This window comes from Rhinolophus sinicus, chromosome 3 (assembly GCF_057876585.1).
Source record: "Rhinolophus sinicus isolate RSI-liver-muscle chromosome 3, RSI-T2T, whole genome shotgun sequence".
Lineage (NCBI taxonomy): Eukaryota > Metazoa > Chordata > Mammalia > Chiroptera > Rhinolophidae > Rhinolophus > Rhinolophus sinicus.
In genome coordinates, this window is record NC_142503.1 from 137,198,145 (window position 1) to 137,225,067 (window position 26,923).

Below are 26,923 nucleotides of genomic sequence, written 5' to 3' on the forward strand. Positions count from 1 at the left end.
GAACCAGAAGAGCGAACAGGGCAGCCTGGGCCACATCTCCCCCTCATTGCCCCTCAGGAGGGGGGAGGATGGTGACTGACTGCGAGAGGGAAGCTGGCAGGCTGCTGACGCCGCCCCACATGGCTGTACCCTCAGGCATCAGTGGCCCCTCTGCTGCATCATCCACCAAGGTGCTGGGGACCCACGGGCACTTGGTGAGCTTGGGCTCTGCTCATGGTTAATACCGAGTAAGACAGGTGGCCCTCAGCCTGGCCCACAACCCTACACTGCTTGGAGCCCACCTGCCCCAGTGTCATGTGCCTTTTCCCCAATCCCACCTCTGCCCAGAAATTGCTGCATTGAATCTTTCTGAAGTGAGCAAGTCAAGTTTCCTGAAAGTCTGCAGAATTTGATTTCCAGACTTTGGCAGGGGGAGGAAAGAGAAACCAAGTTCTTTCTGCCACTCTCAAAGCCTGGGTCCAGGGGACTCCTCAGGAGGAGTTCCGAAATGAATATGGTGGTGGATGGCATACCTCACTGCGTATCACAGCAGTACTCACCCCATTACTCCAATCCTTGCTCATCACTCCTTCCTTCCACAGAGATTTCTGAGCATCTTGCATGTGTCAAGTTCTTCACTGGATGGTGGGGATCCAGTGATGAATGAGACAGACCAGTTCCTGACACCAGGAGCCTTTAGTCTATCCCAACATGCACAGAGACATTCACACACTAATGCCCATTGGTGGTCAAGAAAATGGCGATAGTTATACCGGGTAAATGGTGACTGCCAGCGGTGAGAGGTGGTCCTGATGGAATGTGGTCTTACAGGTGTATTCAGTTTTCCCAGTCAATGAAATATCACCCGCTCTTCTCTACGTGTCAGGGAGGGATCAGTGCAGTTCTGTCTCTGGAATGACAATTGGCAGCAGCAGTGCCAAGTCCTAGTGTTCGGGCAGGAGGCTCACTGACCCCAGGCTTGATCCAGCAGACTTGGGGCTCATGGGCTTTTCTGTGGTTGCTATTTAAAACAGTATCCAGCCCACTTGAGTAAGTGTGTGTGTGTGTGTGTGTGTGTGTGTGTGTGTGTGTGCGCGCACAGCATCTATGAAATTGGTGCCCACTGCTCACAGGCAGCTGGCAGATGTAATGATGTGTTAGAAATGAGGTTGCCACCAGGCACTGAACCCTCTCCACTTCAAAGATAGAGTCACCGGGCAGAACCCTGGGCTCACTCGGGTGAAAAACAAGAACCTTTTATCAGGGCTGCCTACAGCGCTCAGGTTTTTGCCCTCGACAGCTCTTGGGTCTCCCAGGGCCAAAGGCCACATTCTCTTACACCTTCAGCACCTGACTGTGTCCCACCAGCTCATTCAGCACGTACCCTGAGACACTTTCATCAAGAGTTCCTTTCCTCCCTGAGCTTATGGAAAGGTACCCAGGCTCATGGTCCATTTTTAAGCTGGGTAAGATAGAAGGGCTGCAAAGACAACTGTGACCACAAATACCGTGTCTGGGCTGGGCATGTAGCCTCCAAAATGACCCTACCATTGTCAGTGCTTCAGCCTCCAAGTGTGCTGAAGGAGAAGCGTGTCTCTGAAATCCAGAATGCAGTACAATAAACCCAAGTGCCTCCAGAGACTGCACTGTCCTCCTTCAATGAACTGGGCGGGATGGGGGTGGGGGGGATGTCTAGTGGCAAGTTCAAGCAGTATGAGCCGTCAGGAGTGGAAGGAGGAAAGAACGGGCTTTGGTTTCAAAGCTTTTGCATTACTTGTTCTTTTGCTTTTCCCGTCTCAATAAAACACTAGTCCTCAAACCTGGGGACCAGGTGATAGATTCAAAGACTCGATAAGTGGCCAGAAATCTTATTCAAAATGAGTCTGTACATATTATGTGCCTTCTCTTGAGGAGAGGATCCTTATACTGTTTCAGCAGAATCTCAAAAGAGTTTACGATCCCAAAAAGAAACTTGCTGAATAAAATGCTGGGGAGGGGGCGGTCCCAGATATGCAGTCTGGTCCTACCCCATTTTACAGGTGGGGACACTAAGGACCAGAGGTGAAGCCACCTCTTTGCCCAAAGTCCTTCAGCCAGTTAGGGACAGAGTCATCTTAAAAACCCAGTCTCCTTAATCTTAGTTGGGTGGGGTTTCCACTGCTTCACACTAAGTAGATTTCTTTCAGGACATAATTTGGAGGACAGGGATCCGGTGGCCTGTTTCTTTAAAATCTGTGCATGGGTGTAGGGTGGTGTCTTACTCACAGTAAAGGGGCTCAGCCAGCGCCATTGACTCATTCACTAGGCCTTGTCTTCTGTCATGGGCAGGACTTGGAGTTAATTCAAATGCTAGTGACAGATCCACCTGCAAGGTAGCAGGGAGCCAGGGGACCCTTGAATGGCAGCAAAAGCACCAGCCAGAGAGGACATCACTGACTTTCACCCTCCCTTCAGGGCAATTCCAATTCTAATTCTACTCTGAGCCTTCCCATTTAGGACCAACACTTCTCCTGGGAAGCAGGGGATTAAGGGCGCAATGACTGGGTGTAGTGTGGTCCAATGGAGTCTCCTTTTCACAGGAACTGGTTCCAAGACCTCCTGTAAGGCAAAAATCACATGAAATGAAAATTGCCCTTGGACATTGCCCGTGTACACTCATGAAGTATAACAAGCAGACATATCACTTCTCAGGAAATGCCAGCCAGCCCATTTTTCCTTCAGCTTGGAAGAAAGTTCAGTTGCCTCCGTTGAGCAGCAGAGGAAACCACCAGCATTCAGGGTCATACTGGCGCAGAAAAACTTATCTCGGAGTGTGATAAGATGCTGGTAAGATAGGAGGCCAGCAAAGGGCTGTCGTGCATGTTCCCATGTCACACTCCCAGCTGTACGTGTCCACTGAGCAGAGGGCAGGAGACCCATCTGCTGCACTGTGTCACCGTATCAGCTCTGTGTCCCTGCACTTGCCCCCAACTAAGCTGTGTAGTGGACTTTGTGTCAATTAAGTGGGTGCTCCAGGAATCTCCACCTTAACACTAGCCTCTCAACATGCTGCCACCTTGGGCTGCCACTCCTGAATTCCTGACCCACAGAAACTCAGATAATAAATGTTTGTGGTTTTAAGCTGCTGACTTTGGGGATAATTCATCACACAGAATACAAATGCAGACTTCTAATCATCCAAGGGGGTAGCTGGCGAGGCAGGCTATTCCGGTAGACATGTTTTCCAGGGAGGACGGATGGGATCAGGGCTGTCTTTTAGAAAGGGCCCCTGGCCACAGAGAAGTCACTGTGGAAGGGGTGAGGCTGGTAAAGAGACCAGTTAGGAGGCTCTGTGGTTGTCCAGGCAAAGACTCACATTAAGTCAATGCAGCAGAGATAGAAGATAGGTACAAGAGACATTTCCCAGCAAGAAAGGTGAGCACTTATTGGCCAGCTGCCTATAAATAAGAACAGTAATATTATTAACATTACCAGCTAACATTCATTGACAACTGAGTATGTACCAATCACTATTCTAAGCACCTTACACGTATTCACACATTTAATACTCACAAACTTATGAGGTAGGTACTACTGTCATCTCATTTTACAGATGAGGAAACTGAGCCACAGAAAGCCTATGTGACCTGCCCAATGCCACTCAGCCGGTGAGCAGCAGAGGCTGAGCTCAAACTGGGGCAGCTGTGCCTTTAACTTCTCACCGGACTTACTCTGGAGGAATCAGAGAGAGAGAGCGGGAGGGGCAGGGTGGGACAAGAGTGAGCTCTCAGGTTTCTAGCCTGGGCAACTGAGTGCGGCCTTACCCAGAGTAGCAGATGACTTGAAAGAAAGACAGTACATCACCAATCACCTACTAATTCCCTGTGTACCTCATAGGAGCTGCTAATGGGCTCAACTACAATCCAGCACGTGAAATGTAGAATAACATCCGGACGTGGCACCAGGCCGCACTTCTACCACACTCCAGTAAAAATAAACCTCTCTGTCCAAATATAGAGTGGTTAGAAGTGCCATGTTTTACAGGAGAAGAGGCAGTTATTTGGCATTAAAAATAGACACGCTTTGGCTTCCTCACAGATCTGGGCAAGAGTACTGCAATTTCCAAGTGGAAACCCAGATGGATGGGGTAAGCCCCCCTCAGACTGACTCAGCTATTTAAAAAGTCCAAATAGAAAATTACATCCCCTTTCTGGGCCTCAGTTTACTCATCCACAAAACAAAGAGTTTTGACGAGACGGTTGAGCATCACTTGAAGATCCCACTGTCTCTGAGAGGAGGAAATGGAGTCCAAGACTGGTCCTCAGAGAGCTGACAGCTTCCTAAATCATGGGGCCCGGTACAGGCCAGGCGAGTTGGCCCTTTGGCTCACAGCTTGCTGCTGATAGGACCAGGGGTGGTTTTTTCCAAGGATTTTCAGAACTCTGTCAAGAGCTTTAAATTACCCTCTTGAATCAGACACATTGTTAGTCCACAAAGAAAAGCAAGCCAGGAAGTCTCCCTACAACTAGCCTACCTCCTGAGATGCTACCTTGATAAAAGGAAACTGAAGCCCAGCTTGACGGGGTTGGGGTGGTGAGCAGGTCCTTTGCACACATTCCGCTTAATCCTGCAAGGCAGGCACAGCTGTATTTCACAGCTGGAAGAATTGTCAGTTCAGAGAGGTTACATAACTCGCCTGAGATCATTCCGCTGGTGGAGGCTGGAACCCGGTCCAAATCCAGGTCCAGATCTAAAACCTGTGTCTTTCCACCTTATGGGGACTCTGCTTTGCTGCTTACTGTGTGGTCAGAAGGCTCTTCTCCACTCCGAGGAGAAGTCCTGACAAGCTGCCATCCTCCGGGGTGACTCAGTGTGGCACAAGTTAGGAGTCAAATTCCCTAACGGATCCCCTTGTGCTTTTACCACACCTTGAAAATGACAGACCAGCTTTGCTTTAAATGGTTTTATTAAAAATGGTACCAGTTGATGGGGGGGAAGATACACACACACACACACACACACACACTCTCTCTCACACACACGTATGTGGACAACAGAAAGCCAAATACTCTGTACAGGTTAAAACACAATGGGTCCCTATTCCCATCCCTCTTTCCCTGTCTCTCTCCCAGAGGCAGAGTGCCTAGAACCCAGGGCAACTAATCTGGGATGAACAAAATGCTACATTCTCACTGGGTCTCCCCTGACAGCCCCTGTGGACCCAGGGATGGGGTGGCCCGCTGAGCGACACTCACAGAGCAGGGAGAGGCACTGGCCGCCTGCACAGAGAGGGGTAGTGTGTACCGGGAGCCTGCACAGGCTCCGAGCACCTCCAGCCTCGAGGCTGGCACTTCTACGGAAGAGCTTGGATTTCCCTGCCACTCCTTCAAGGCTCTATGTCCTCCCCAGCCCTGAGGTGCCCACTGCCCAGTATTTCAGGAAGCTTCACAGGCTGACAGGTTAATCCCTTCCTGGAACAAGTCCGCCAGGGCAGCCTGCCACCAAGGATCCCCCCTCCACACACACACAGAAGGACCCTACAGCTTCGCAGAAGCCCTGAGAGCCATGGCAACTGAAGTTTTCCTGCTTCTGCTGCTCTCCACTCTCCTTATCCTCTCTTCACCAAGTCCACCCAAGAAAACAAGCTTTCAAGTGTGCTCCTTGCTGACCAGGACAGTCAAGTGGCTGCCCAGCCACCTTCCCAGGAGACTTTGGGTGGATGGAGGCCCTGGCTGGACCATCCCAATCAACCCCTCCTTGCCGTGCCCAGGCCAGAGCCACCCTCAGACAGAGCTGGCTGCTGGGGACAGTGAGACAAATCAGCTGGGCCCCTCGGAACATTTGGAACATGCCTGCCACATAAGCTCTGGACACAGACCCACTCCCCTAGGGGCTGGGAGAGGTCACTGGGAGGTAAACTATCTGCCTCAGATTGAGCAAGAGGCCACGGGGGCAGCTCTCCAGTAGCCCAGACTTTGAAGCAGGCAAAGGCAGAGGCCAGGCCCAGTCTTCCAACTGGCTTGGGGAGTCAGCTGTCTGGCTTGGGGGTACCCTCCCCAGTTCTGTCTACAGCTTCCAGAACCCCAGAGTTCTGAGTTAGAAGGCCTCTTCTGATCCTGAATGGCAGGCTTCCCTTCCTCCAGGGCATTTCTTCACTGGGGAGGGAGGTTTCCAGTCCCCCCCACCCCTCCTCAGCAAACCACAAAAGCTCCACAAGTCTTCAGCTGGTTACAGGTCAGGACCCAGGTCAGACTCTCCCTCCCTCTAAATCTGATTCTCCACCCCCTCACTGGAGACAGCCAAGCCTCTGGGGGTGGGGGGGGGGGGTGAGGGGGCCCACTGGGACAGACTTGTCTCCTGAGGCTGGACTTGAGGAATGTTCAGGCCAATTCTACAGGCAGCAGGGGGAAGGGGCTGGTCTAGATCCCTAGGCCAATTAAAAACAGCCAGCCAGGAGGAACCTCTCTCCCTCCTGGGGCTATTCTGCCAGTTACCTCCTGGGTTTCTGGTGGAGGGGAAAGGAAGGAGGTTTGAAGTTTTGCCCTGGCTTGCTTAGGATAGTGAGTTAGTTCTCGGCTGCACAGAGAACTAGGCTTGAGGTTCACGTGGGCTTGTCAGACTCTGGGCTCAGTTCTCAGGACAGGCCACAGGGCATTCCTCCTGGGCCTAGCTGGGTCCCTGAAGCTCATGGCTTTGCCTCAGCACCAAAGTTTAGACCATTTATTTGCTCTCACTCAGCTCAGGTGGAAAGTCCGCCAAGAGAGGTTAAAAATGGTTGGTAGAAATAATCCTGGTTTTCCTGTGTGTTCCACCCAAGCATGTACCAGCAGCCTGCTCATCACAGCCTTGGTCCAGGAGAGGAGAAAACACATGTCTTACACACGTCATGCGGAGACACGCAGGGAAGGCTGGATTTCACAATGGTCAGCATGTCCCGGAGCCAGTCTTCATGCCTGTTCCCTGGGCTCCTCCTTATAAGCAGGAACCCATCTTCTTAGCAGACAAACCATGGTACACACCCTGAGAATATAATTCTGGCCAAGAAGAGGTAATACCTCCAGAACATCCAAGCAAAACAAAACAAAGGCTTACACACAGTTTGAGGTCCTTCTCCTCAGGGCTACTGTGAGCCCACATGGCACCTTTGTGCAAATTAGGAAAGGCACCCCTTCTTCTGGACAGACATAGCCCTATACTAGGGCATACAACTTAGTGAGCAGAGCACCAGCTGGATTTTAGCCACCATTATCTTCCTTTGCAGGTGCCTTTGTGCAGTGAACAACCTGCCCAACTGTACATCCAAAAGATGAATGCTTCCTTTAACAGTACTGAAGACCTCTTTGTAGAATTGGAGGAGCTTGGGCTTCTTCAGATTTGAGAGTCTACTCTGGACTCCTCCAATTTCCTTGGGTAGCCCTGGGGTCTTCTCTGCCCAGGAAAGCCATCTCTTCTTTGGGTGTTGCTTCCCTTGGGCATTGCGTAACATTAGCACCAATGTCATCTTTTCTTACATATGCAAATATTATCATTTAATTTCTAGGTGACTGGTTAATAGGTTTTGTTAACCAGAATCCCTATGTCTTTTCAGATTCCCTGGGTCTGCTCTCAGAGCTGGCAGACTGGCTGTTTCAAATTCTCTCCATTCGAGCCACAGCAGGGAGAGAAGGGAAGCAGTTCAGAGGCAGCTGTAATCCTGCTGAGTTCCAGAGCACACCCTTCTGGCCTAGCTGGAAGCTGAAGGAAGACAGGAAATGTGTACCCAGCTTTGCGGGTTCCGCACTCTTAATCATTGTCTGTTACTCTAAAAGACACATTTCAGCTGACAAAGCCACTGTGCTGGCTTCTTCCTGTATCATACTCGGTGTGAAAAAGGAATGGGGGTAAGGGGGAGGAGGTATGTTGTTTCCAAGGAAACCAAGGGGTCTGGGTTCCTCTAAGGCTGACTCTTACAGGTGGGATGGCCACATTTCCCAGTGCCACTGTAATCCTGCCCCTGCATGCCCTAGAGAGCTGATACTGGCAGTGGAATACAGTCTGTTGCTGGGTCTTTGGAGAGAAGAGCTGACAAGGTACACGCTGCTGGTGACAGCACATTGATTGGCTATTTGGCTCATCCACGGCTCACACCCAGCCAGTTCCAGGAAGCCAGAGGTGGCAGTGGTTCTCTGTACCTCAGGACCAATCCTGAGGCATCCAAGTGGGACCAAGTCAGATTTGAGACCTACCCAGAAGTTTGGTTCATTTTGCGGCATGTTTGAGGGGTCCTTGGAGAAACCCAACCCTCCCTGAGGTCTGCTGGAGATGACAGGGGCTGGACAAGAATCCCTGAGCCCTTGGGGCAGGCACTGGATGGACCAAATGAGAACCCAGATATAGGCTGACCGGCCTGGTGAAGTTGCCGTGCTCAGCTGGAAAGCCCCTGGCCAAGGCCCTGGTGGGTTAAAGCAGTGTGACCATCCGGATCTCGGTCCCCTCCACGGTGAAGGCTGATAACGTTTGGCAGAACCAGGACTCTAATAATCCAGTCTATTTCTTAACCGAGTTCCTGTGGGAAAACTATAGTCCACTTGCCAGAGAACATACTACCTGGTCATCTTCGACAACTGTTGACTGAAGAATCTGCTCGTCAGAGCCCTTCGGAGGTCCCACCATCACAGACACATCAACCTCTACTTCAACAGTGTTTGACAAAGGCCCCCATTCCTGGTGGAGGCCCCGAACAGGGAAAGAGGTCCCCCTTGGGTATGTCTTATGTACACAGAGATAAACTTTTAAAATAAAAACAACAAAGAAAACAACTTCACAAGACACAGAGTCAGTCCTCGCTGATGTCCTTCCTGTGATGCCCCTTTCGAAGAGGGCAGCCCAGCCTCACCTGGGACCTGCCCCGTTCCGGTTCTCATCTCCATTCAAAGCGAGGTTGTGTAGGAAGAGGAGGATCTGCCACCACACCCGATTTCGGTTCTGCTGGTGCTGAAAGGAAAAGAAAATCAACGTGACTCCTAAACACAGCCTTAGCCGACTCCTTATCATTTCCAATAAAAGTTCAGATCAACATGTCTGGGGCGGCACTTTAATCCTATCAGTACAGCAAACTGGGGGGTGGGGGGGGAACAAGAGAAGTGGCCATGAGGGGGAGATAGCTGAGTTCTCCAAAAACAATTGCAGTTTTAACATTAAAAAGAAAAGACCAGGCTCTTTATGCACTGTGCACAAGAGGATTAAACTTTTTCCCCTGCTTGCAGGATTTTCCAGAGTTTAGCCAAGTGCTGCTTTTAATCAGATTGGCTCCTGAGCCCCTCAAACCTCAGCTGCATGAACAACAAACTTTCTTCAGAAAGAAAGAGAAGAAGTGCCCCCTTCTCTCCCCCCACTCCAAAGTAACACAGAGAACAAGGGGGAAAAGGGGGGAGCCTCCATCTGCAAGTGATTTGACACTGTGAAGGTCAAAGGGTTAATCTTCAATTTAAACCACACTGCTGAGGCAGCAAAAATCTGATTTCATCCAGTGCAAATACGCACACACACAGACACACACACACACACACACAGACACTCACGCACACACACACACACACACACACACACACACACACACACACACACACTTGTGCGCCCTCCCTCTCTCCCTTCCCAGCATCTCCAGCTCAGCGCTGCCCTTTTTATAGCTACTCTTGACAGTAAGCCATAAATAACCCCTCTTGGAGCGCTTTCCTACTGACTGGAGCCAATTAAACGTTAAGCAAGAACATACTTGAAAACAAAACAAAAACAAAGAATGCACACTACTCTCTGGAGGTTATCCCAGGTCCTACTGTCAGGCAGGGAAGCTGGGGGCAAAGGTCAGGGGTCAGTGGCTCACAGGCTTGTGCCCAGTGCCCCGCCCACACAGGTACCATTTCCCTGGGGCTAACAGAGGCCCGAGGGGACTAAGTGGTGCTGGAAGAGGGGATCTTTGTTCTTTCTTTGTCTGCCGGGGTAGGAGGGCTGGGCTGGGGCCCTCTCCACAGGGTTCTCAGTGGACAGGGGAATAAAAACCTAGTGTGCAGAAAGGAGCCAGCATAGGCTGGACCTGGATTATGGCAGCGAGCACATTTATATGAGGTGTCGGGGGAGCTGGGGCCCTCTCTTGGGCTGGCTTCAACCACTGCCCCGGCCCCCACCAAGAGACTCCTAGTCAGTTGGGAAGAGAAGATGGGGTAAGTCAGTGGCAGAACCGGAGAGTGAGCCCAGGTCGCCCGGATACCCAGAGCTTCGCCAGTCCATCTGGCTGGGGGCAACCACGCAGGTGGCTGGGTTCCCTTTCACTCTGCCTTAGGCCACAAAGAGAAGAGAGGTGAGGTGTCAGCTGAGGCTGACCTCAGAGCCCTGCCAATCTAGTAGAACAGAATGCCCCGTACCTGTGGCAATAGTATTCTTTCCCTTGCAGAAGGGAGACTGGAAAACAATCCAGAAATGTGGAGGCACAGCTACTGCTAGGAGGGGCAGGGAAAGTGGGCTGTGCCACCGAGGAGGCCTGGCAGACTGCGGCTGGGGAGACTGATGGCTTCCTTGTGTTTTGTAAACAAAGATGAGTAAAAAGAGGAAACACACCCGGCTTAATAAAATCTAGTTAGAGTAAAGCAGCGTGAAAAAGGACTCAACTGCAGACCTTAAGACTCAGGGCCACAGCAGCTGGGCAGGGTACCCTCCCCTTTTCCACCCCAGCTGCTGCCTAGGACAGGTGCAAAGGTCATGTGGTAGAACAGGAGAATCCAGGAAAAGACTGGTCCCTGGAGAGGCCAGTCTGCTGGAATTCCCAATCTCCTCAGGTGCCTGTTTAAAAAGGCCAAGTGACAAAAACAGCCACGATCCTAACAGGCGTAACACTGAGTGTGCCAGGCTCTGTTCAGAGTGTATTCCATCTTTACTTCTCAGAGTGTGGTCCATGGACCAGCAGCCCCAGAGTTATCTGGGAGCTTATTAGAAATGCAGACCTACAGAATGAATCAGAATATGCACCTTTAACAAGATCCCCAGGTGACTCTGAGACACATTATTGTATGAGAAGCACTGCTTTATATGCATTGAACTCCTTTGGTCCTCTCAACAGCCCTGTGATGTAGGTATATATTATCATCCCCATTTCACAGATGAGATCATTGGAAGAGTTAGGTAACTTGGCCACATAGCTAATAAGTGTCAGACTGCACTGAACCCAGACTACCCAACCCTAGAGCAATGTCCTTTCCCACTGTCACTGTGCTCGGAGTGCCATCATATATACCTTTCTATAGACCAGATCTAACCCTCTATTCTCCCCTTCTCTAAATCATCTCAAAACAGCCCAATGGCCAAGGAAGGGAAATCACAATTCTCTGATTTGGGGCCTGGTCCAATCCCATCTCTGTGTGCTTCAGTTTCTCCCCAAATTCCGCTAATAGGCCACTTGCTACCTGGGTACCTTTCTGAGCCTTGAGGTCTCTGGAGATAAGGCAAGGCAACACCCTCGCTCCCATCACTGGGGAGGTTGGGGGACCCAGAAGCAGCTGTGGGCCCGAGAGTGCTGTCGGACAGGAAGGATGAGGACTGGCTGAGAGATACAGGCAGGCCCAGGTGCAGGAGCGGACACGCAAATCTACCTCCAGGAAGGACCCAGGTTCCATGCTTCTGCCTGTGACAGGCCTCAGGTTCATAAATCGGCAAGGAAGGCTCTGGGCCACGGATTAGAGGACCTGGCTATAGGCTGGGGTCTCCCACCACCTGCCTGTCAGTCCTCACTTTCCTTGTAAGTGAAATGCAGGTTCCCAAACCTGACTGTGTCACAGAATCCACTGAGGCACGGCTATAAATACAGAGTCCCCAGGTCCCACACAGACCAACTGGGTCAGAATTTCCAGGCAGGAAACCCAGGAATTTGTATGTTAAACAAGCGCCGTGGGTGACATTTTCTTAAAATCAGAGGTAACATTCATTGTATATTTAAGTCATAAAAGTAATACATGTTAGCCGTAGAAAAACTGGAAAATACAAGAAATTACAGAGGAGAAAATAAAATCATTCATGATCCTGTAGCCTAGAAGAAAACACTTCATGATTTGGTGTTTTCTTCAGTCTCTTTCATCCTCTTCCCACCAAAGTAATGACTTGGCCGAGCCAGAGGTAAATCCTGCCCAGGTGCCAGGCCACAGACAGGCATTTGGAAACCAACGAGGTGATTTCCAACCCTAAGGTTTGGTGATTCGGAGTTCGTCATCCGTAATTATCTGCAGGATTACAAATCAGAGCTCCAAAAACTGAATCCGGTCAGCGTGGTGAAGGGTCTGGGTGGGCCTGGAGAACAGGCTACCTTGTAGTGATTTAAGCTGGTGGCTTCAACAGCCGTGAGAGCAGCAAGAGCAGGCTCGAGAACCCGCCTGCAGCCCCAGCAGCCCTCTCTCTGGGCACAAGCAGATGCCACACGTATTCCACTTAGCCTTCTCCTGCCACAGGGCAGCCCCCAAAAGGCCCTTTTCTGAAAGGAAATCACTCTGCCTCTTTATCAAGGGAATCAAAGAATGCCCTGATTTTGATGAGCAACAATAAATAATTTTTTTTTAATTAAACAAAAGTGCCTGACTAGAAGGGAAAGAAAAAGGACTTGAAGGGAGGCCAGTGAGAGAAACAGTAAGGAGGAAGGAAATCAACATTCACCCAACAGGATAAAGTACACAAAAACACCAGAACACCAGAGAACATGGATCCTTCCAGGAGCGGGTGTGGAGGAGAAGGGGAGAAGGAACGGGGAACCAGGAAAGGGTATTGCTTGGCCTCTAACTCTCTGGCACTTGGCATAGCACCCAGCACACAATCTGAGATCCATAGATGCAAACCCCGGAGCAAGGTTCAGCTCCCCGAGACTCAGCTTGAGTACCCCTCAAAATCTGGGAACCTGCAAAGAGTGGGGGTTCCCAGAATGTATAGTCAGGGTTTCCTCAGGGCTGGGGGTTGGGCTACAGGAGACAGGAAGCTGGTGGGAATTTAAGCTTATACCAGAAGCCCTCAAATTCAGAGTCTAGAGGGTAGGACCAAGGCCCGGAGGGAAAGAATAGAGGTGAATGCCCCATGGAAAGGGGTTCTGTCATGGTGGGTAAAAATATTCTCTTCAGTGAAGAGAGCACAACCAGGGCTCAGAGGCCTGAGGTTTTCCTTTGACTTGGTCCTACTGTCTTACTGCGGTCGGAGGATAAAGGCAGTCAGTTGCCAACTGTTCCCATCACCCTCACTGTGTGCAAGGCAATGTGCCTGAATGGTCATCCGTCCTGTGGAAGAGAGGGAATGCCCAGGGACACACAGTAGGTACTCAACAAGTGCACCCTGGGTTGACTACAGAAAAGTCAGCCTTGCAAGATAACCCACTTGTCTGAGGCCAGCAACAACTGATGTGTGGCCAGGTCTAAAGATGTACTCGATGTGATAGTATCAGCCTCTTGCCTGGGGAGAGGCCCAACTAGTAAAAGGCTTTTTTTTTTTTTTTTTAAAGAGCTGGCTGTGGTGTCCGACATGCTTGGATTACACAAATCAAACTCTGTTTCATTCCACATGGCCTCTGCCCTAAGCACAAAGAGTGTTCCCTGCCCTCCCCAGATAAGAATCTCCCACTACCTCTCCCCTTCAGATCCAATTCACACCCCCTGGGGACTTTCTGTGTCACCGGTGCTCCAGATGCTCCAGCGAGAGATAATTCACCCAAAGAATTAGAAGAAGGAGCAAGGCTATGCTGTGGCCCTGCTTTAAAAGAACCCTGCAAATTTCCTGAACAGATAGCAATTTATTATATCTCATACTTAGAACAGGGTGCTTTCCTTTCCTTGCTCCTCGCATAGATGTGGGACATAGGAAGGGCAGGTATTATCACTTCCACTTCACGGACAGGGAAGCAAAGGCTCAGAAAAGTTACCCCAAGCAAATTAGTTGGGGTGGGGGGAGGTAATTAGACCCCTGGATTTCTGATTCCAGAGCTTTGTTCTTTCACTAAAATATTACAGTGTACTTATTCATATTAGGAAAATAGTATTAACTTTTCAAAGCAAATCACAACTGAACTGCTCCCCTAGTATGTTTAAAGACATTGTTTCCAGATCATTAACTATTTAGTAAGGGTGCTGTGGACCAGAAAAAATAAACCTTTCAGAGGCAGAGCTAACTGAAGATCAAACAGAAATAAAGCTGAAACTGGTCTGAAATTATAACTTTAGATCATGCTCTGAAACCCTGCTGTTTCTTTAAAATGTAGAATGGCACATATTCTGTTTTTTTGGAGAGACACACTCTATAGAGTGACATTTTCCTACCTCTTCCTTTTCCCCCATCAGACTCTAAACCCACCCTGGCAGAGGCTGAAGGAAAGTGCTTTGCGGCTGAGAGCAGGAACGCAAGAGATAAGGGAGATTTCAGGAAAATTCCACTTGAAAGAAGCTGGGAAGATACTTTTGTTCAATTCAGCAAGCTTTTATCAAGCACCCAACGGAGTTAAGAGTTATGAAGGATACAAAGATGAGCAACGTAAACCTTGTCCTCAATTATTTTACAATCTGAAGGTGAGAAAAGCAAGAACATAGAAGTAAGTGTGAGAGGAGGCAGAGCAGGGCCGGGGCAGGCCGTGGGCGCTTCTTTGCGTTCTCACTCCCCGGGCTGAGTGGGCTGAGCCGTAGGGATGGGTGGGTGGGAGGGAGGGGCGGTGGAGACCATGGTTTCAGGATCAATCAGATCTGTTTGGCTCCCAGCTCAGCCACTTACAGTGTAACCTGGGCACGTTATCTTACGTCTATGAATCTCAGTTTCCTTGTACAAGGCTGCTCTGGTGATCAAATGAGAAAAATCTAAAGCCTGGGGCCTGGTGACTGCACTGAGCAAGCTCACCCCTCCTGGTGAACACAAGGGGAACCTGGGCCTACTTTGCTTTGCTGAGCTCTTTCCCTCACGCTCTGCTCACAGTGCTCGTCCAAGAGTGCTATCTTCTCAACAGACTCCTCAAGTCCTGGGGAAATCCTTGGCTTACTCTGAGTTAGGCTTCGGCCGCCAGAGGTAGCTGGGCTCAGAACTCCAGGCTGCCACGTAGAGTCAGGGATTCTAAACCCCCCCGGGGCAGCCCCTCAAACCCAGTGGACCTACTGCCCCAGGATGCTTCTGACCCAGATACCCGAGGAACGAGCAACAGAATGGCAACATGTTAAAGCAAAAAAAATATTCCTTGCCAAGAGCTTCCTCTCAGCCCAGCCAGCAGTGCTAACAGGATGCTGAAGCCACAGGTCAGCACCACGGCAAAAGGGCAGCCTGGGGCCAGCAGGTTCTCAGCTGAAGACAGGAGGGCCTCCTCTTATGCAACTGGAGGTCACTGCCTTCCGTCACTGGGGGCGGGGGATGACGGACAGGGCTATGCATCCCACCCATGTCCCGAGCCCTGCTCTGCACTTCCACGGCCTGACCATAGGAACTACTAAGGCCCTTGCCCAGCTTCCCCCTGGGACAGCTCTGTGCTCCAGTTTCCCTCAACCTGAGAACAGCTCCATCAAGCTATCACGCAACCTCTTAAGAACTCCAAAAGGAACAGTGGTGTGTGTGCTCTGGTCAAAGGTGAGGGAGAGACAGCATCAAGGAGGGGGCAGGTGTGTTGTAGGTCTAGAAGGCTGTGGAGAAGGAACCCCGAGGCTCTGACTCCCAACCTGGGGCCTTGGCAGCTGTTCTTGTCCTACCTGAGGCCAGTTCCCTGGACAGGACAAGACAAGCTGAGCGTGGACGATGACCAGGCCCTCCTCCTCACCATACACACTGACTGCTCTCATTCTGGTCATGGAACATGCCTTCTTAGTTGCCAGACGTGGCTCAAAACACAAGTCAGACATTTTTCTTTATCCTTCTTTTTCAGTGCCTCCTCCAAACCCCTTCCTCTTCACCCCCTCCCTCAAGAAAAAAAGAAGAAAAAAAACGCCAATTCCCATCCCCATGGCTTGCCTTGGTGGGGAGGGAATGAACTGTCCCGACTATAAGGGCCTTCTCCTGGAAGAGAGAGTAGTCAGGTGCAGAGTTGTGTGGGGAACTCGGCCTCTAGTCAGCCACGCTGATGACTCAGAAGCTAAATATAGCCAGCGATATAAACAGAGCCAGCCACAGAGCAAACACAGGGCCCCCAAACCCCAGCACTGGCTCTCACGCACAGCAGCTTTCCACAGCCCCTCCCCCAACCTCCCTCTTCCCAGGCACTGTCCTAGGTGGACCTCCCACTCCTGGGACAAAGGCTGCCTCTGTTGGGACCCTTCTCACTTTAGGTCAAATCTCTGGGGCTCCTGCCCTGGGCTGCCCCATCTAGAGCCTGATCAACCTCACTAGCCACAGTTGGAGCTCCAGAAAACCACTGGCCAATAAGAAGAGCATCCCGAAGGGTCAGGAAGCAGTCAGAGGCTCGTTGAACAAAGGATCCAGGCTGCTGGCAGAGAAGCTGTGAATTAATAAACCATGCAAACATCAACCTTGGGTATAACTTCCAAAAGAGCTCCCCAAGAACTATAAAGGCAGGTCCAAGAGAAATCCCAAAATCATCTTTTAACACATTTCCAAAAGTGTTAAACCTTAAAAGTGCCCATATCTTAATAGTTCCATGTCTTACAACTTACAAAGGACTTTCACATCAATTCTGCAAGGTAAGCATTAGAAATTGAGGCTTGGAGAAGATAAATTATTTGCCTATGAACACAGTACTCATAACTGACAGAGCTGGGATTTGAACCCGGATGTGTCTCTAAGTCCAGGATCCTTTCTGTGATATTGCAACTCAAGATGGTTTCAACTGAGTGGCTGAAATTTTTCTCAGATTTCATTTTCCAGAAAGTCTAATTACTATTCAGGGAATTTCCAAATCCGACTGTTCTGAATGAAACCACTGCTGGTCCAAGTGAAAGAGCCATTTCCAACACGAAGGGTTCCAACCCTCCTATAGCTTTACTCAACGGTCTACAGTAGCTACTTTTTTTTTTTTTTTTTTAAGGATTCTTGGCTTCTTAACATTGCCCAGAAACAGCCCCACAAATTTCAAGATGGTGCTATTAGGACATGAGACTTTTCGAAGGGGAGGGGACACCAGCTACTGTCCATTCTTAGGCTCACGCTGGAGACCATGGGAGGGGGACTGGAAAGCAGCTGGGACTCACTCCTTCTGACCACAGCAGCCATGAGCTCAGTGAGGAAGCAAACCTGCACCTCCTCTTCCCTGCAGGGCACACTCACAGGGCCTGAGTCAAGGTAGGCCACAGTCAGCAGATCACGAGAGGTCACCTGCTGCAGCTGGTCAGCTCACAGAAGAGCAAAAAGGGGAACCTTCTGCCTGAGACCCAGCCAAAGAAAGGTGGGGTGTGTGACCAGGTTTGGAAAGGCTTTCGCTCTGCCTCCAACTCTCTTGCTGCTTTGGAGACTCAAAGAGCCGACAGCGAGCACTTTGCTGACACTGATCTGCCTCCAATTCCATGCCAGCGGGTCCAGAAAAGCCACCCTGTACTGGGCTAGCTCTGGGCTAGAAAGGCGCCACTGGAGGCTAGATCTCCACCCCAAATACTCCTTGGGAAATATGCTGGGAGGGCTTATGGCCAACATAAACTGACACGTGGAGAATTTGCAACCTTTTCAATATGGGGTCATGTTGAAGCACTCAATTTGCCATAATGCTATGAGCTCATAAGGCAGAACTCATACTCCCTATAGGACTCAGGGATCAATGGCTACTGTCTGACCCTGGGACACCACCCCAGAGCTGAGGAGAAAGGGGATGGCGAGGCCCCCTCAACTTCTTACTGCCTCTGGGGTTGTCTTTCATGGCTCTCTAAACTCAGCCCACGATGATGGGGAATGATCACCAATCTCTGAGGAGAATGTTCAAGGCCAAGGCCCACTGCTGAACAGCTTGGACACCAATGTCTCTGGACAGGGCAGGTGAAGTGGAGCTCAGGGATCTGTGTGACAGGTGGGGTGGGAAATGTGAGTGCTGATCAGAATTATTGAGAGACAGAGGAAACAAGCATTGAGGAATAACTATTGTGTGCCTGGAATTTTCACAGGTATTTTCTCACTTAATCTTCACAGTAAAATTCTGCGGTACTAGCTCAAAGTTACAGAAGAGGAAATAGGCTTGGCAAGGTCAAGTGACTTCCCGATGAGTAGTAGCTGGCAAAACTGGTATTTGAACCTAGGCCTTCTGAATTCATACTCAAAGCCTAGACTTGATCCAAAATCACTTCCTTCCTAGTGCCTCAGTTTCCCTGTCTGCAAAGATGAGGTAAGGGAATAGAGAAAGAAGATAAAGGATAATAGTGTAGGTGTGCCAAAAGTACTTTCTAGATAGGAAATATTAGACTGTGATTTACGTAATAATCAAGTTGAGAAAATGACTCACTTCTTAAAATGAGCTGCTGAAAGGTCCTACGTGTGGCAGCACTCCACCGGCCTGTGGCCGTTATCCTAGCCCTTCCCCACAGGAGGAGCTACTGACCACGGTCTGTGAGCAGGGTTCCTGGGGAGGAGGGGGTTAAAAGCAAGAGGACTCCACAGACAAAAAGTCTGGTCTTTGTAATGGAAAATTTGGGAAAACCAGCTCTGGGCTAGAAAGGCTCCACTGGCCAGCCTCCCGCTAATGCAAAGTAGGAGAAGTAGGTAGCTGGTAGGTGGATAAGGGGTACCGGGAACTCAGGAGCCAGTATGAGGTGAGGTACAGATCAGGAAAGACTCTCCTATAGTTAGTTCTGCTCTGGCTCTGCCCCCTCCCAAGGTGGGGTGGCTCTGGCTGAGAGGAGAGCACCCTGTCTAGAGTTGAACTGTACCCTCAAAGAGGCAGCCCTGGACTGAGGGAAATGATGCCAAACAGCAAAGAGCAGGGTGAGACCTTGGCATAAGGGCCACCTCATCCTGTTCAGAACGGAGTCAGGAAGAAAGGGCCCTGGGATGTGGCCTGGTCCTGTCCTCCCAGCCTGCTCCCAAACCTACAGGGCTTACCAATGGATGGGGAATAGTCTGGGAAACACCTGTTGAGAGAGACCAGGACTGTTGGGAATGAAGAAAGCTGCCTTCCAGGAAGTCCTCTAGATGAGTCTAGGGGACCCACAGCCACTGTGTCCTCCATCAGCTCCAGCACCAGGGCTGGAAACTGTGTGCTGGGCTCAGCCATTGGCCTATACAAGCAGGGTAGAGTGAATGGGCAGGAAGGAGGCCAAGAGAAAGAAATCGAGAATCAGAGTGAGTCCACACATGGACTGAAGGGGAAACTCTAAGCCAAGTTTCCACAGAACAATCAAAGAAGGGACTACAGACTGGAGCTTGGGGCCAGAAGAGAGGGCCAGGCTGCCTTACTATCTAAGCACAGGGCCACCCTCTCTTTCTGATCCCTAAGAGACTGGGACAGCCTATCAGGACCAGTTCTAGACCCAAATTTCCCTCAGAGTTCCTTGGCAGAAAGCACTAACCATATCTAACCCCCGATGGCCTAATCTCAGGAGACCCAAAGTCAATTTCTCTTCCCCTGGTGCTGGCAATGGTTTGGCCCTTAAGTCAAACCTACTACTACCAATAACTTCTCTGGTCATCTGAAGTGACCTATCTAACCTCAGGGTCTGCCTGTCCGTGGTGTTATTTATTCTCTTAATTTCCAGACACACAAACATACACAAATCTTGCTGGGCTAGGGACACTGTCCCAGAGGTCGGGAATGCATTCATTTCCAGGTGGCGTGCCTCTGCTTCAGTGGTGGTTATAGCACAGACCAGCCCCAGGCTTCTCTCCCTGCCTTGGCAGCTGTCCAGAAAGCCAGCCCAGAGAGGAAGGGTTAAGTGCCTGGGGGCCGCCCAGACAGGGCTGCAGAGCAGGGCAGCCTCCAGCCCGTGGCACGGAGGGCTCCTCTAGCACGAGCCTGCCAGCCGCCGCCTTTGTTGATGGACTCTGCCACATGCTCCACTGACACGCGATGCCCCACCCTGGCGGGGCTGGTGCCAGGCTGCCGGCCAAGCACCAGGCCAAGCGCCTGGCCGCCCGGTCTGGAGAGACTCTCTGAGGTACACTCTCCAGAGTCCCAGGCCCCAGTTCCCAGACAGAGACAATGAGGAGCGGCCTCCCCAGCTGGAAAGTGTCAGGTTACAACCGGTTCCACCACTTTCCCCCACTCAGGCCCATCCCTCCCCCTTGGTTATTCAGTTCCCACTGCACCCAACTGTCCAGTTTCACTGCTGCACCCTGAAAATCTTCCCCTTTCATCCGTGAGGGACAATCTCCCAATCCTGGCCTCAAGAAGACACAGTTTGTCAAGCAAGGTTGCAAAAAGCCATCCCATTCCCCAGGAGGGAGGGATCGTAGCATCTCCCAACAAACCACTGTTATGGAGCCTGAGCTGAGAGTGGGCAGATAACCAACTTGGAGCTCAGAGAGGAGGGCCCATCCAGTCCTCGGGAATCACAATAGCCACGGCCAAAACTCTGGGACCATATCCTTGAGGCCTGGCAGAGACAGAGCTGCTGAGGCAGCCCCCAGCCCCCCAGCCCCAGCAGACTCAACCCCGCCACCCCCATCCCCAGGCCGCATGCCTACTTGCTGCATATGAAGCCGATGGAACTGGTCTGCAATACACTGAAGCTTTCGGGCAATCTGTATCTCTGTTCGATGTTGCCACTGCCCTTCAGGGGGCTGCTCACCAAGAGGTAAGCCTGCAGGGAAACTGGCAGGGTGAGGGAGCCGGTAGCCAGCATTGCCTGCAAAGACAGAGTGCCCACATCTCAGCATTCTCCACGACTGCCCCTTCCTCCCATGCCCAACACTCCTGGCCGAGACCTGGGGCTGAGGCCTTTATCAGGGCACTGTGCCAAAATTGGACAACCTGACTTGCCTGCTGCCCCAGTGCATAAAAGTTGATGCTAGTAGAACAGAAGGTAATGGTCCCAGCCTTCCCTTCCGTTCTCCATTCACTGGCAGTGCCATGGCAAAGATAATATGTGTGGGTGAACTTGCCAACTTTCTGTCCTTATTTACCAAACTATGCTTGACCACAATTTATTATTCATGTAGTAGCAGGTTGAAAGCTCTTCTCTGGAAAAGCGCTGGAGGCAGCTCTCCAGAGCTCCTGGGTTGAGCAAAGCAAGGGACAGAGAAAGAGAAAACCAAAAAGTGTCTTCACTTCTTAGTGCAGCAAGGGAAGGCTGGTCTTAGGTCCTGAAGCTCTGGGCAACAGTACAAAAACCAAGGAGAGAAAACTCCTCAGACCCACAGAATGGCCAAGTTCCTCTCTGGAGGCAGCCCCAGGTGAGATAGAGTGCTGGCAATTGAGTTGCCGCTAGGGGCGCCCACCCACCTCCTCCCTTCTTTTCCTCGTCCAGCCTGCTAGCCTTATCCATCTTCTCAGACTCCCTCCAGAACTGTTGTGCCAGAATTGCCCTACAAGGCAGCTCTCTCTGGTAATAACTGCAGCGTCTCCTCAATCTGTCCGTCAGATCTAGCAAGATAGCCTCCAAACCTTTCCCCTCTCTCCATAAGCTATTATGCTAAAAGAAGAAAACAGACTGTGTCTAACCCTGCCCTTTTGCCAGAGGACGGCATATTGCTCATAAAACAAACCACTTAAGCTGACTAATGAAAGGGTCTTGTCCTATTGAGCCTTGGAATCAGCCCCTGTGCTGGCATTGAGCCCAGGAAGTCCCAACCTCTTTCTCCAGTTCCCCTTCCAAGTACAGAAAGTCCCAAGTGACAAGTGGGGGTCACCTTCTGCCTTTAGGAACCTTCCCTCCCAGAAGGGGCTGGGTTTTTCCCTTCAGTGTCAACAGCGAGTCACAGATCCGACCTTCTGCAGGACAACATTTGTCACTGTACGGAAGGTGCATCACCACCAGGGCACAAGTCTGGGCCACTTAATGGGCTACAGGATCCAGGTGCCCTCTCTCCAACCCCAGAGGAGACACCATGGACCAATGATCCCTCCAGAAAGGGACAAAAGAAATAATGGCAGGGCAATTTGCCCTTCTTGGGCCTGAGGAGCACAGGTAAGGAGCAATGACAAGCAGAAAGGTAGTAGGTGAGAGGTGGGCAATCAATAGCCTCTGCTGCTCAATTTGGGGAAGGAAATAGCAAAGGGCAGGTTTGGGGAGGGAAAGTCCCCTCTTTTCCCCCAGCCTCTATGGGAGGAGTCTTGAGGCTAAGAGCACTCACCATAAAAGAGTCGCTGGGGTTCCTCAGTCACCCCACAAGGCAGCATGACACCCTGGCTTGGGGAGGCTGGACTGAGCGTCTGGGTGGCCTTGTCTTCCTGGCTGGTGGGTCGCAGCCCAGGGCCACAGCAATGGGTGAGAGGGAAGAGCTGCAGACGGCTGAGGGGACAGTCCAGCTGGCTCTGAGCAAACAGGTCAGCAGAGGGCAAGCTCCCAGGCTGGGTCCCCAGATCCCCATCCTCTGGCTGAAACACATCATCCTCCAGCTCTTCCACACACTGAGGCGGCTCCATCTCCCCTGTTAGGGCATAATAAGGCATCCAGGATGCTATCCCCACCCAGGCCAACCCTGAAGTGGGGGTCCTCCCCTCCCCCACCTTCTTCCCTGGTCTCCCTTCTTATCTGGGGAAGTGGGGGCAGGTACTAGTGACAGATAACCTTGGTGGTAAAGCACACCCAAGGGTGACATCCACCCCCAAATCTAGACTGCCTCACTGTTCAGGGACTTTCTGCATCTCTTTCCTGGGCCCACCCACAGCTACCCTCCCCTCAGCCTCTTCTTCTGACCCAGCTGGTCAGTCATGATGTTTGACTGCTGCTACAAGCACACAGGGTACCTGGGGAAATGTTAACAAGGCTAGCCTCCCTGAGTGGCTGTGGGAGGGCAGAAGGGTGCTGCGACTGGCTGTACACAAAACACTCACAACTCTCTCTCTCTCTCTCTGTGTCTCTCTCTCTCTCTCTCCCTCCTCTCTCCCCCGCCCCTACTGCCCTGGGGAGTAACCACCAAGTCTGAGCTGAGTTCCAGGCTCAGCAGTAAAAACAAAACCCAGCCAGCAATCGTAGGGCAGCCAGGTTCCCTCCAAACCTGCTAAGTCCCGCCCACCTGCCCATCTACTCTAGTCTCCACCCCCTGCTTGCTCAACACAACAAACAGACTCCTTGGTGTGGTAAGTGTGTCCTGGGAGAGAGAAGGGAGAAAGACCCAAATTAGTCATTGCAGCTGCCCTCTCAGATAGAGCTGTCTACCCACCACAGCTTGGCCAAGAGGGTAGGTCCAACATTCAGCAAAGTGACCAGCCTCCCCCAGCTCAGTCTATTCACTAGTCTCCGTGACTTTAAATCTTTCCCCATAGCCAGCCTACTATTCCTGCCAGTGCTGAACCTGAGATTGGTACAACCTGCCTCACAGAAGGAAGTGAAATTCAGCCCTTTCTCCGTGACCTCACTCTGGCTATACAGGTTGTTGATGAGTTTCTTGGTAATAAAGAAGTTCTTGCTCCACCTGATGGCTCTTGGAAGTCTGAGCTTGGAGTATCCAGTATCTTGAGATTCGAACCCAGACCCCTACACACATACACTAGGAACCCCTCAAGGCCCCTGGGGCAGCCAGAAGCAACAACTACCTGAATGGGTTAAGGATACAGAGAGACAATGTTTGTCACTGCCAGATTCGATTAGATTCCCTGGGGAATTCTGTCTCCCAGTCTCTTGCCTTTGAAGAGCAAGCCAAAGGGTCTGTGGGTTGGTAAAGTACTTAAAGACATCTCAGTTAAGTTCAGAAATCCTGGCTTTCCTAAATGCAAGCTGTCTCTGAGGTGCTTGTTTCAACCCTCCCTCCATCCCATCTATTCCTGGAACTATCTATGGTCCTATCTCTGCCCTCATCCCTGGAGAGTGAGGAGATGCCTACTTGGATGGCAAAACAGGCACCTGGTGTTCTCTCAATAGTGTTTCCCAAAGGAGGGGTGGGGTGGGAGAACTCCAGCTTATCAGCACCAGGAAACAAAGTTTCCCGCTTAAAGGAAAGGCTGTCCTGCCAGTCACTGGAAGGGGCTCCCCTCCAGCCCTTCAACCTCCTCTCAGCAAGCTGGCAATCCCAACCTAAGAAGGGGCCCTCCAAAGCCAATCACAAGCAGGAGTCATTGTCTTGGTTCTTCCTTTGAAGCCCGTCACCTCCCCCTCCCCCTCCCAGCAAAGCCCCAAAGTTCAACCCTATGCCTGGACTGGACAGTGGGGGAGGTGCAGCAAGAGGGTGTGGCTCTGCCACGGCGGGAGGGGGGTGGGGGGTGCGGGCGGGGACCCGTCCCACTCTACAGGAACTACAGGTGGGCGCTTCCAGTGGGGTGCTGGGCAAGGTCAAGTGTAAACTGACCTGAGCAAAAGGGGTGATGTCCAAACTGGTAGGAGGGGAACACATCCTGAGAGCACGGCCAGGGTAGGCTTTATTGCTAGCAAGGGGAACTAAAGCTCGCTGGAGCCATCCCAGCCCCTAAGGACTCTTAACAGGGATGCTGAACTTAGACTCCTCCTCGGAGAAGGCAGTAGCCAGACACTCTGAACCTCGACAAGGGCTAAAATCTGGAATCTCTCTCTCTGTCTGTCTCTGTCTCTGTCTCTGTCTCTGTCTCTGTCTCTCTCTCTCTCTCATACACACACACACACACACACACACACACACACACACTCTCACGCACTCACGCACTCACGCACTCACACAACACATCGCCGACCTGGGTGACTCCAGGAGAGAGTCTCGGCCTCCGAGTCGTGATGCCAGGGCTCCGCGCCAGGGTCCAGCGTGACGAGCACTCGGGGGCTTGGCGCCCAGACTCAATTGGGAAGGAGGGAAAAAGCCCAGCTGTTAAGGAGAGGAGCCTTCAAACTCCGCAGGGAGGTAGGATGCCCCACGACTCCCTGCCCTACCCCAAAGTAAGATCCAGAGGCCCGGCCGATCTCGGGAGCCTAGGTCGGCTCAGCAGTGCACTGCAGGTTCCCCTGCCCACCTGGACCCAACTCCGCGGACTCTCAAATGCTACTACCCCCAAGTTGCCTCGTGGAGCAGCGCACCTATATGTGGGTTCTTCACCCTGTTCCCGCAGCCCAGCGCCCCAGTCCTTCATGGTCACCCCACACGCCTGCAGCCCAACCCTTCCCGGGCCCCCACGCGCAGCGCGACTCCTCTCCCCACTTCCCCGAGGAGGTGCGATCCAACTCCGCCCGGCTCCCGGCCGCCCGGGCGCTCACCCGGCTGCGGCGAGAGGCGGGAGGCGGGAGGAGCGAGCAGGGGACGCAGCGGCAGCGGGCGGGCGCGCCCGGGAGGAGGCCGCTCCGCACCGCGCGGTATTGTTTCCAAAATACGCCCGCTCGGGGCATCCCGCAAACAGCTGATGAGGCCCCGCCTCCGGCGCGTCACGCCTACCGATGGCCAATGGTGAGTGGAGCCCCAAGTCCCGGGCTGGGCGGCTGCCAGGGACAGTCACGAATCTACGAACCTCCCCTTGGAAACATTGCAAGGGGCCGAGCAAAATTCTGACCCCCGCCAGAAACGCAATTGGTGCGCGTTGCCCTCGCAGACTCGGTTCCTAATGTAGGCTAGGTAAGCACGGCCCTCTCTATTAGGAGCGAACAAGGAGGCGCCAAAGTGACTTCTCTTCTCTTTCTCGGGAATGGACTGAATAAATACTGCGCGTCCCTAAAGGGAGGGGAGGAGAAGAGCGGGAGCTTTTAAACGCGACTGGCAATGGCCAGTGGGTGCAAGTGCGGGTCCCTGCGGATCCCGGCGTGGTAGCAAAGCACCCTCCCGCTTGCGGAGCGGGTCTGGAGAAAACTCCAGCCCCAGATCTGTAGGAAGCATGAGAACACGTAGGTCCGGTGCTGTTACTTAGTGATATTCAGATCAAACTCATCCAAAGGAACCCTCATGTCCTCTTCTTGACTGGGCCTGAACACAAACTAGGCATCTGGCTGAGGAGAGAAGAGATCAAGAATGCAGGGGCTGCTTGGGCAGTTGACACACATCCTGTTTATGGCAGCATCCAGAGATAGTGCTGGGGCTGCCAGGAGAGCAAAGGGGCCTGCAATCATATACTATCAGTAAGGGAATCTCTGGGCTAGTCCCAAACATTTATTGAGCACCTCCATTGTGCCAGATACAGGGCTAGGTGCCAAAGACTTGGTACCTGCTCTCAGGAAGCTGACAATCTACTTGGAGAGGTAGACTTGAACATAATGGAAAGCAGTATGAAATGCATTAATTTCTGGGATAATGACTGATGGGAGATGCAGAAAAATTCAGAAGGCAAAGACTAGGGAAGGCTTCAGGGAGATGGCTTTTGAGTAGGGTCTTGAAGGACCCTTGAAGGAGAAATTTTTCAATAAGAAAAACCAGGTAAAACAGCCCAGGCTAGGGGCAGCAGAATGATGTGCTGAACTGGAGAATCTGCCTGGTAGCAGGCGAGAGGACAGGATTACTAGGTACACTGGGAGTTAAGATGGGTGAGCACGGACAGGTAGATTCAGGTCAGAGTACAGAGGTATCTCTACAATGCCAGGCTGAGGAACTGCACTTTATTCTGGAGGCACAGGGGAGCCAGGAAAGATTTTATGAGTGACTTAACCAAGACTGAATTTTAGGAAAGACAAATGAAGAGGCCAGAAATCAGTGAGAGGGAGGCAGTTGCTCCTGCAACAAACGAGGTGATCAATGATGGGGGCCAGACTCCAGGGGTGGTGGGGACTGGCCATCCTCTGAACACCAACCCGCTATCTCTGGTGAGACACTCAGACAGATCTCAGTAGAGTTGGGACCCTTAGCCCAGAGGAGCCTGAAGTTACCTTGTACCTTTTCCCTACCCATTCTTTCCCCTAGCTCCCTCAAAGGGCAGCTAAAAGAGAGCGAAGCAGGCATTTTGAGGGCTGTGGTTGCTAGAGTAAGAAAACACTATCCCCAAAGGAGGGAGAAGAGGGAAAAGGGAAAGAAGGGAGAGTCAAAGTTGGCT

General features: G+C 51.7%; 1 protein-coding gene across 3 annotated transcripts; it reads right to left on the reverse strand.

The window, feature by feature from the left end:
* Positions 1-4,906: 4,906 nt before the first annotated feature.
* BMF (Bcl2 modifying factor) lies at positions 4,907-25,320 on the reverse strand. 3 transcript variants are annotated; one of them, XM_019725507.3, is made up of 5 exons: positions 25,170-25,320; positions 24,656-24,754; positions 22,144-22,440; positions 20,536-20,696; positions 4,907-8,931 (listed from the first exon to the last, which is right to left on the reverse strand). In XM_019725507.3, the coding sequence occupies exons 3-5, from the start codon at positions 22,433-22,435 to the stop codon at positions 8,830-8,832; spliced, it is 555 nt and encodes a 184-aa protein (XP_019581066.1). In that variant the 5' UTR covers positions 22,436-22,440; positions 24,656-24,754; positions 25,170-25,320; the 3' UTR covers positions 4,907-8,829. The 3 variants fall into 3 exon arrangements, with proteins under 3 accessions (XP_019581066.1, XP_019581065.1, XP_088653264.1); XM_019725506.3 differs by having other exon boundaries at positions 24,656-24,783; positions 25,170-25,276; XM_088797138.1 differs by lacking the exons at positions 24,656-24,754; positions 25,170-25,320 and having other exon boundaries at positions 22,144-22,477.
* Positions 25,321-26,923: the final 1,603 nt, after the last annotated feature.